The sequence below is a fragment of the Labeo rohita genome, chromosome 14, assembly GCF_022985175.1.
Source record: "Labeo rohita strain BAU-BD-2019 chromosome 14, IGBB_LRoh.1.0, whole genome shotgun sequence".
NCBI lineage: Eukaryota > Metazoa > Chordata > Actinopteri > Cypriniformes > Cyprinidae > Labeo > Labeo rohita.
This window is the reverse complement of record NC_066882.1, coordinates 1,310,468-1,321,604: the sequence shown is the minus strand read 5'-3', so window position 1 is coordinate 1,321,604 and position 11,137 is coordinate 1,310,468. Positions and strand designations below refer to the sequence as shown.

At 33.4% G+C, this 11,137-nt stretch overlaps 1 protein-coding gene across 2 annotated transcripts; it reads left to right on the top strand.

Moving 5' to 3' along the window:
- The first annotated feature begins 881 nt into the window (after nucleotides 1-881).
- On the top strand, nucleotides 882-11,137 carry ints10 (integrator complex subunit 10). Of its 2 annotated transcripts, XM_051127117.1 has the most exons (15): nucleotides 882-1,017; nucleotides 1,474-1,555; nucleotides 1,674-1,814; nucleotides 2,627-2,798; nucleotides 2,873-3,042; nucleotides 4,030-4,160; nucleotides 4,252-4,405; nucleotides 4,567-4,649; nucleotides 5,632-5,790; nucleotides 5,871-5,979; nucleotides 7,204-7,283; nucleotides 7,364-7,526; nucleotides 8,019-8,112; nucleotides 9,723-9,791; nucleotides 10,614-11,137. In XM_051127117.1, the coding sequence occupies exons 1-15, from the start codon at nucleotides 916-918 to the stop codon at nucleotides 10,768-10,770; spliced, it is 1,866 nt and encodes a 621-aa protein (XP_050983074.1). In that variant the 5' UTR covers nucleotides 882-915; the 3' UTR covers nucleotides 10,771-11,137. The 2 variants fall into 2 exon arrangements, with proteins under 2 accessions (XP_050983074.1, XP_050983075.1); XM_051127118.1 differs by lacking the exon at nucleotides 9,723-9,791.

The following is an 11,137-nucleotide window of genomic DNA, read 5'->3' as shown; positions in this document are numbered from 1 at the left end:
TTGTGACCCTGGACCACAAAACCAGTCTTAAGTAGCACGCTTATAATTGTAGCAATAGCCAAAAATACAATGGGTTAAAATGGTATGGGTTAAAATGATCGATTTTTCTTTTATGCCAAAAATCATTAAGATATTAAGTAAAGATCATGTTCCATAAAGATATTTTGTACATTTCCTACTGTAAATATATCAAAACATAATTTTTGATTAGTAATATACATTGCTAAGAACTTCATTTGGACAACTTCAAATGAACTTCAAATATTTGTATCTTGGCCAAATAATTGTCCTATACTATAAAAAGCAAACATCATTGGTACAACAAATGTACATCATACATCAAACCTTATTTATTCAGATGATGTGTAAATGGACCTTTATAACGTAACAATTTTTTTTTTATTTTTAGATTTTCATTTTTAATTTTAGTTACATTTTAAGTAATTGTATTATTTGTTATGTCATTTTTATTAGCTTGTTTGATTGTTTTTAAATATGACTGTTCAGTTTTAGTTTTAGTTTCAATTTACTTCCAGTTTTACATTTTACAGCTTTAACTTAAACTTAGTTATTTGCCAAAGCAACATTTCTAATTTTCAATACGTTTTTCATTTTCTGATATTTATATTTGATTTAATTTCAGCTTAATTTCAGTTAACAAAAACATGTATTAATATTTTTACTTTAGTTTTATTTTGTTAATTAATTTTCAGTTAATTTTAGTGTTTCAAATTAAACTTATTTCAGCTAGTTTCCAAGACATAATTTCCAAATTACATTTATTTAAGGTTTTCATCATCTAATATTTATGTGTTATTTAATTTTAGATTTATTTCAATTAATGATAATCTTCACGTGTGTGTGTGCGTATTTGCAGGTGTTTTTGAGACTCTTCCAGGTCCGGTTCAGTGCAAGATGCTCCTGAAGGCCACAGAACAGTGTTTCAACACACTGGAGAAAGCAGAGATGCTGCTGCTGCTGCTCAAAAGATTCCCAGATTCTGTCGTTCAGCATGGAGTGAGTCAAATCACTCTTTTATTTTTCATTTTTTATTTTATTTTATTTTATTTTACACATTCTCTTCAAATGCAACTGAATAAAACAATATTAAAAGATTACAAAACAAATATCTGTAACTTATATTTTGTTTCATCTTTATTTTGACACTAGTCATGATATTGAAAAGAAGGATGCTGCTCAACACAGCATCATAACACATTATTTTAATTTTAATTTTTTAATTTAATTGAATTTTTTTATATTTGTTTAAAAGGCAACCTGAAGTGAAAATTAAACTAATTATCAAAACTATACACAATAATGCAATATACAATGATTTTTTTCACCTCAGTATTTGATTTGATCTATTGAGAAATTATTATTATTATTATTATTATTATTATTATTTATTTATTTATTTTAATAAAAAATGTATCCCCAGTATGACCTCTGACCCCTTAACCTCTTTCCCAGGTCAGTTTAGGAGAGTCATTATTAGAGGCAGAGACTGTAGAGAGCCTGGACACGCCTGTCAACTGCTTCAGGAAACTGTTTGGTACAAATCTCAAATCTCTTTATTGATTTATTTTTGTTTATATACTTTTTTTTTTTTTGAGCAAAGAGTGAAAATTTTCTTATTTGCTCTTGATTTGCTCTGTTTTCATCCCTTTCAGTGTGTGACGTTCTTCCGCTGATTCTGAATAATCCAGAAATGCGTCTCCCTGTCAGTCTGCTGTATAAGTACATGCACAAAGCAGCAGAGTTTTACATATGTTACGTGACGCGGGAGCCGTCGGCAGACGGACAGATACAGGGTAAGAGCGCGGTTTTTATTTCTCAATCAATCTATGTATTGTCTATTTCATGCATAGTGAAAATTTGCAAAGCATGCCCAGTGTACATACTGCATACTACAAAAATAGTGTGTTTTGTGGAGTAGTGACTATTTTGTTTTCTTTTTATTTATAATGCACTTTGCACAACACTGTGAAAGCTTGTTTCCACCAATAAAAATATTAATTGTGCTGTCAAACAATTAATTGTGATTAATCACATCCAAAATAAATGTTCTTATGTACATAATATATGTGTGTACTGTGTATATTTATTATGTATATTTAAATACACACGCAGTATGTATTTTGAAAATATACAAAATTAAATTTACACAGTACACACACGTATTTGTAAATAAAAACATTTAGTTTGGATGCGATCAATTGTGATCGTAACAGCACTAATAAAAGGTTTTGAGTTTATTTCTCACAATTCAGTTTTTTTCCCTTAATATTGTGAGGGAAAAGGCAGAATTTTCAGATAAAACATAATTTTAAGATATAAACTCTGTTCTTAGAAGAAAAGTTAAAATTGTGTTAAAATATAACTTGATATAAAAAGAATTTGAGATAAAAAGTCACAGTTACCTTTTGTATATTTTCATCCCATGGTGGAAAAACACTTCCATACAATACAGATTGTTTTGAAGCAGTTTTACAAAAACAAACAGGTAAATAATGGTGTTAATGTTGCAAACTTGAGTTATGAAGCTAATTAAATTTAAACTTTTAAAGCAGCTCTACAGCAGACAATAGTCTCATTATTACAATGACACTTTATATTTTCTCAGGCGCTCAGGAAGTGGGCGGTCTGAAGTCCCCGGGTCGGGGGCGGGGCCAGCGGTATGTGATTGACGGGCTGTCAGAGAAGTCGTCAGTAGTGACGGAGCCGTGGGAGCGGCTGCTGGAGATGGTGGGCGTGGTCGGCTCGCTCTGTGATTGGCAGGGAGAGAAAGGAAGCCGGTGAGAATCTGAGAAACGCTGTTGTAGTGACTGATGTGTACGATCAGCTCTCACTCTGTGTGTGTGTGTTGTAGGTCATACTCAGAGCTCCTGCAGCGTGTATCAGAGTTGTGTCGGTACATGTCGGCTGCAGATGCCGAAGGTTTTGCCCGCTGTTGTGGTCAGATCGTCACCTGCTGCACTTTGGTCCTGTTTCACAGTGCGTTTCACTACGTCTCTGCTGTGCAGCCATCACTGTTCCAGGGTCAGTTCACATGTCTCTGTGTGTTTGTTCTTACTGAACTATATTTGTACCCAGAAGTGAACTAAATCTCCCAAAATCTCCCAAAACATCTTAATTTTTAACAATATAGCCTTAAAATAAAGCAAAAACTATTTGTTTATTACTATAAAAATGAAGAAAGTTTTCTGTCTATTGTTAGGTTACAGTATTTATAACCAGCTGCATATAAACAGAATTGAAGTCTATTTGAATAAACAAATCTGGACACAGTGATCGACTTTATTTAAAGGATAGAAAAAAGTTTTAAATCATATACTTTTTAGATAATTATGTTAATTTTTATTCCTAATTTTATGCTGTTTTTTCCTCTACTTTAGTGGCATATATGATATTTTAGTAATGTCTGTCAATTTATAGACATTTTATGTGTTCTTTTACAAAACCGCTGCATGCAGCACCTTTAAAAGCACATTCAACATTATATTCAACCAGTAGACAGGATGCAAAAGAATGGGGAAAAAAACACTTGAAATACAGTTTTTACCTTGAAATTGTATCTTAATATGCACTAAAACCAGGACCTGATACCAAAATGATGGTAAAATTATACCAGGGCCCTAAATTAATTACATGAAATGAAGAAAATGCAACATTTTCCTAAGTTTGTAATGAAAATTTGTTTATAAAAAAAAAGGAAAGCGTTTCAAAAAAGAAGTTTCCCTGAGAAGTTTTCCACCAAAATAAAAGTTCTATGTTTTTACAGAAGCAAAGAGAAAACAACCATGAATATAAGTATTGTAATTGTACTGTTGTTATTTATAATAATAATAATAATCATAATAATTGTTATTATGATTATTATTATTATTATTATTATTATATTGTTAAATTAAAATTATTATTGTTATAAAATACTCTACTGTTCAATATTATTATAGTGATATTTCTTTGATTTGTATCATTTTTATAATTGAAGTAAATAACTCTTATTTGTGTGTGTTGTGTCAGGTCACGCGTCTCTGAGCTCGTGTCCATGGGTTCTGCTGGAGGATCTGTCTAGTGTTTACACTGATGTAGAAGTGGAACGAAAACACACACATAAGAAACGCAAGCTGGCTGACGGACGGGAGAAAACCATGGTCAGTCTTACAGGTCTTTGTTGTTATTATTGCATCAGCATATGAACATGCATGTGGTTAACATGATTACTGTGTGTGTGTGTGTGTGTAGAGCTCTGATGATGAGGACGTGTTGGCCAAAGGCAGAGGGAGGCACATTGTGGTGAATAAAGCAGAGATGCCGAGTTGGGCCGAGACTTTAGAGCACTTCCGAACCGCCAGAGAGAGCTGGGACCTGCTGCACTCACACCAGAGCCTGGAGACAGGTCAGACAGACACACAAAACAGAAAAATTTACAAATATTTCTTTTCATTTTTAGGCAGCAAGACAAAAATAATGACAGTCAAGTTATAGAATCACACTAGTAACTGCTGCTGCAGTTCTGTAGTGTAAATGATGAGCTCCTGTGTTATTGTTTTATTCCAGAGTTTGTTAAGATCTACTCTGCGTGGAAAACTGAGATGTGGATGTGGTTTCGGATTTTCCTCACAGATATGACCATTTATCAGGTAGGTTTGGGGTTTGATTCATTTATTTGTTATTTGATTGATTAATAAAGTAGATATCACATATTTAAAATCATATTTTTGTATTAACAGTGAATAAATTGTTTCTAGATTTTGCTCTTGTGTGGAGAAAAATTTGCTCACTAATCAACATCTGATTTATCAGAAAATATACTGACAAATTAACATCCATGACCACAACATCATCAGTTTTAGAGTATATGAGTTTATCACACTGTAATTATGTCAATGGATACAAAGCATTATAGTTGGTTTTTATAATTTTATTTTGAATATGCTTTTATTTATGTTTTAATCTTTTATTTAAATTGTTTACATTTTAAGTTCATATTTTTGTAATTCTGCTTTTCCCATTTTTATTAATGCTTGTTTTTTTATTATTACTATTTTTAAGTTTAATTTACTAAGTTTAATTGTTTTACTTCAATTTCAGATATTCTTATTAGTTTTTCATCTAATATTTATTTGTAATTTATTTTAGCTTTATTTCAGTCAACAAAAATGTAATAGATATATTTATATTTAATAGAATATTTTTTAGTTGGTGGTAACAATGTCCATCACTTTTACTATATGAGTATATCAAAATATTATTATATTATGTCAATATTTCCCTAGGATTATTTTAGTATTTCATTAATATTTTGATTCTGAATGTGTTTATTTGTTTAATTTCAGTTTGATTTTTTTTTTTTTTTATTTATGTATTTTTTTTACTTTTTGTTATATGCTTTTATTTTTTAATACTACTTTTTTTATTCATTTCCATTTAGCAATTTTAGTGCTGCAGCTTAAAGTTATTTCAGTTTGTTGGCAAAGTTTTTCATTGAATATGTATTTTTTTATTTATTCAAGCATTATTTCAGTTAACAAAAATGTTTTTAATAGTTTTATTAAATTTTAGTTGCTGCAAATATCTCTGCTTGTGGTGTTCAGTCTTTACCCGTCTGTGTGTGTTGTTCAGGGTCAGTACCGGAAGGCTCTGTCCAGTCTGGGTCTGATGTCGTCACTCCAGCTCCAGCAGAACCAGAACCAGAACTCGCTCTCGAACTCCTCGAGTCTGGAGACGCAGCGGGCGATCATCCAGCAAGCGTCCTGTCACTACGCGCTGGGAGAGTACAGGGTAACTCACAGACAACACTGATATGTGTTAGACCGACTGTATTCAGCGCGTCTCATCGTGTTCATGCTGTGGTTTGTCAGATGGCGTGTGAGAAACTTCTGGAGGTGGTCGGTGGTCTGATGCCCCAAAATCATGAAGCAGTGAAGAGCAGTGAGGAGCAGCGCAAACCCCGCAGCAAAAGCAGGAAAGGTGCGTCTCTGTTTTGTTTTTTTATCCTATTAATACTTTCCCCTTAAAACATACTACTGTGTGTGTAGTTGACGCTATACGGCTGTGTATGACCGTTGTGCTTTCGCTTTTGCAGTGTCTCGCTAGAGTAAATACTTGTATATAGAGTGACAGAACAAGATCACTGAGATGGTGCTGTGCTCTTTCTCTTAATCAGCAATGTTTTTTTTACTGTCATTATTTAAAACATTTGTTTACGGGAAATGCAAGTTATTTTCTACTTTTTACATGACAATATTTAAAATGTATTTTGTTTGCAATAGATGATGGTTATATTCTACTTTTGGTATGGCAATATTCATTTATTTTGTTTGCAAAAAATTAAAGTTGTTTTCTTTTCTTTTTTTTTTTTTTTTGGAAAACTTGCTTTTTACAACTTTCAAAAGCTGAAAGTGACTTTTTTCATAAGACGTCTTCATTTCAAGTAAGCTTTGATTTTAAAAGTTCGAAATATTCAACAAATAACCATATATAGTTTGTTTTCTTCAATTATTTCAAAATCACAAAAAAATTCACGCTTTCATTAGAAAAATGCCCACCTTTAATAACTGAGTATATTTACAGTACAAACCTGAAGAAATATGAGAGCAAAAATAAAATAATCATTTAATAATCATAATCGAGGTAAAGTTTTCAGTTAATCAAGGTTTTGATTTTAGGTCATATCACCCAACCCTATTATTAACCCTTGTTATTAACCCATTAAAGCGGTAATATTTAATCTTAGCGCCACTGAAGCATGAAATCGTGCATTCTTTGTTAAAAGGCTTTCATTCTGTTGACAGATCCTCAACGATTTCGCCTTTTGTTTTTATTTATTTTTTTACTTAAGACTTCAAAAATCAAAACTTTTATTTCAGCGAGTTGCCACTGCAGCACTTATTTTATTTGTTTAACTTCATGCACTAAAGTAACTACGATTAAAATTGAAATAAAAATGAATGGCTGTAATGGAGATGATTGTTTTTTATTATGTATTTATTTTTAATAGCTGAAAAATTACTTTTTACCCTGAAGACTGTGTAAATCTTCATTTGGGGGCTGAACAATTTGGAAAAAACGTTGAGTTTGAGCTTTTGAATTTTGAGTGTCACTCTGAAACACGTTACAGCGCATGTCATCTAATTAATATTCATCAGACCATATATTTACCATAACAGGAATATCTCTATTCTCTGTTGCTAGGTAATGATCTGAGGCTCGTCCCCTGCACCAGTAAATCCATCCTTCCGTTCTGTCTCCAGCTCATGCTGGCCTGTTTTAAGGTACCAGATCTGAATATCTCACTCGCTCAAACCTCACAGCTCTTCAATTCAGTTTTTAACATATTTCGTCTCTTTCTAAGCTGAGGGCCTTCACAGATAACAGAGACGACCTCGCTCTTGGTCATGTGATCGTTCTCCTGCAATATGATTGGCCGCAGGGTGAGAATCTCTTCCTGAAGGCCGTGGATAAGATCTGCCAGCAGGGCAGCTTCCAATACGAGAACTTCTTCAACTACGTCACCAGTATCCTTAAAAACAGCTCAAACTGAGCAAATGCAATTTGCTGCAAATGCTGAAATTTCATCATATAGTCATATATTCAAACATGTAATGCAATGCAATCCCATGATGACTGAGTGATGATGAAATAAACGTTCCACAAAAGATGTGAGATGTTTTGGAGGCTTGGGAAGATCATTTCTTTACTGAGGAACAGTGAAAGTAAAGCTTCTGGAAACAAACGTTCCTTAAAAGATCCTGATGATCAGATTTGAGACTAAAAATGATTCATGGAGAATCAAGTAAAGCCAAGCTGCTTCAGTCCGTTAAGTGTTTATTTACAACAGGCTTTGTATGATTCATTTAACACACTGCAGGACTATTTAAAATGAACTAGTGTAGGCAAAAAGGTGGGTAACATGGTGAAAAACTGTTGCTCAGACTCTAATTCCAATGATAATGCAGAACAAATGTATTTGATATGAATATTTATCCTTGACCAGCTTTTTCTCTGAGACATTGACATGTTAGAAGAGTTCGCTTACCTTCGCACCACAGAAGGAGGGCGGGTCCAGCTGGAGCTGCTGCCCAATCAGGGGATGCTCATCAAGTAAGTCCCGCCCACATCACACACATCAGCCAGTGAAACTAGAGATGATGAGAAATGATCATCAAAGGTCTTTCCTCCTTCCTGTTTCCTTTCTCCTTTTGTTTTGGACATTGAATATAGCCTCCGGTTCAGATTAACTGCCGTGACAGGAAGAAGGTGGTTTGCTTAGCGTGTTTTCCTCACCCTGCTTTCTGATTGGCTCGTTAGTGCTGATGTCTGATGTCCTCCTGCTTTTTGAAGCATTTTTGATCAGTTTTATGGCGTTAGTTTGATATTGTGTTGTGTTTTAAAGGGGTCGCAGCTCTGTAATGACATTCAGGTCTGTTTAGAGTCGGGAATTGAGAATATAGTTTAAAAAATACTGGACGAATTAAACACTTATACATATAAAAATAACGGTTCTTTATTGGCATTGATGGTTCCATTGAGAATCTTTATCATCCACAGAACCCCTAAAGGCCTTTATAGTGTAAAAAGTTATTTTAGATCGTAAAAATGTTCTTCACACTAAAAAAAAGCTTCTTTTGGGAACCAAAAATGGTTCTGGGTCATTTCATGTCAACTCAACCAGAGGTTCCTGGCCAAAAATTGTGATTTTTAAACATTTATATTCCTTTGAATGAAAGAAGTAGTTTGTTCTTCTTTTGTTCTTTAAATATATGTATCAGCTACATGCAAAGTGACCCACGTTTGGTTTTTGACCATTGCATATGGATACATATTGGACATTGAGACTCATTGGGATCCCCATATCAGATTTCAAAATAAAAGCTTATTAAAAACCAGAATCTAAAAGGATGTTAAGATATCTTTAATATCTCTTGAGTTATAGGCACGCAAACTTTGGAAAAACAATATTTTCAGCACTTAGGTATGTTCTATGGTACTTTGAGATCACCGTATCTCTGGAATTGAATCATATAGGGCCTCAAAAATTAAGATACAAAAAGAAAAGTTTGTTAAAAACCAAAATCTGACAAGATATAAAGATATTGTTAATACTTCTTGAATTGCATGCATGCAAATTTTGAGGAAAAAATAGCTTTTTCCCATTTTTATTTTATTTTTTTTTAAAGTTCACAATTGGCATCTAATGCAACAAAGATTGCTATAATCAACAGATTTTAATATAAACCCACCAATCTCTGAGTGAAAATAAAATAATGATGCTGCCATCTTTCTTAAGTCATTTTTGCCCTCCTTTAATATCGGGTCCGAATCTCAGGTGAAAATTGTCATTTTTGACGCCCCTTTACAAATTAGTTGATTAAGTCACTAAAAATCTTTCTAAAATGGTTGATTTGACATGGAATGGCCATATTTCATTGGCATCACTGCAAAAACTTCCTTTAGAAACCTTTATTTTTAAGAGTGTACTAAAAAATATAAATAATAAAACTTTTCATCATGTTCAACTTGAAGCATGAACTGTTACTTTTAAGTTTTAAATAAGTATAAAATGACCGTTTTTTTATCAGAGTTGAGGAATAGGCTGAAAAAAAAAAAAAAAAAACCTAGTTTTGGATGTGCCGCTGATGGGCCGTTTGTTGGGTTGTGAGAGTAAATCAGCTCTGATCGGCGGTGCGTTTATGAGTGTTTGCTGTCCGTAGGAACCCCAGCCCCGCCTTGGGGGTGGAGTTAAACACCCTGCTGCTTCCAGGGGCTCAGAAGGCTGACAGGTACCCCCACCCCCATCACCGAAACCCCGCCCCCAATCCACCCAGACTCCTCCCAGCCTGCTCATGTGTTTACATTCTCCTCCTTTTATTTCTCTTCATTCTGCTCAAGCATTTTCATTTTGCAAGATCGTTCCCGTTCTCATACGGCTCCTTTTCCGTTGTGTTTTCTCAAATTGTTGTGAAGTCTTTGAAGAATGTTTTTGTTTGTTTTATTACATTGTGTTTGTAGTTTTCATTGAATTACAGCATTTTACATTTATGAGTGAATCTCATAGAATGTCTAGAAATGTCTGCCTCGTATTGCACAGAAGAATAAAATATAGAGCATTTAGAAAAATTTATTTTTTTTTGCTAAAATGTTTAAAATACAAAAATATTTTATCTGTTTATTTATTTATAATTATAAATATTTATTTTACTTTTTTATTTTATTTGTATTTATTTCATTTATTTACTCATTTAATTACAAATCTTTATTTTTATTTTACTTTTCATTTTAATTAGTTTATTTAGCTTATTCATTTTTCTTTTCTTTTCTTTTCTTTTTTCTTTTCTTTTCTTTTAATTTAGGATGCAATATGAGCCAGACTTTTCTTTGTGGGGTTCACCCTTATGTGTATTTTCTGTATTCATGTGTGTGTCCGATGTTTTACTGGAAGAGCGTTGCTCTTATATAAGTCTGAATGTGGAGAAACTGCAGTTTTGAAACCGTTTTGTTTCTCGAAGTTCACGTTCACATTGGTTCAGTACTCTGTTCTTTCTGTATGTGGTGACCCGTATCAGCTCAATATGTTCTAACATGCCTGGTGTGTTTTTTCATAGACATCACACCGTGACTCGAGGAATCACCAAAGGCGTGAAGGAGGATTTTCGGCTGGCGATGGAGCGTCAGGTGTCGCGATGCGGAGAAAACCTTCTCACGGTGCTCCACCGCTTCTGCATTAACGAAAAGATCATCCTCATCCAGTCATTACCCTGAGCGACCTCTGACCTTTAACCTCATAGAAACATTGTTTCAGACGTATGTATCAGTCCGGTTTTGTTACTTTGAAACATTTTTAAATGTGATCAACTTTTTTGCATCATATGTGAAGCTTCAGACATGTTTAGAGTCACGGTGCACCAGTCATCCAGCAGATCTCATTTAGGTCATGGTTTTATTTAAATAACAAACATTCAAAAATATACAGCATTTTCTTATCATTTGTCTGTAAAATGCAGAATTCACTGTTAAAGCAAATGCAATGTGTGCACATTGTATTGTTGTAAAATACTTCATGAACTAGACTGTTATTGTGTAATATAATGTTGTGCTGGCAGCTCATAATAAATAAAACATTGGTGAA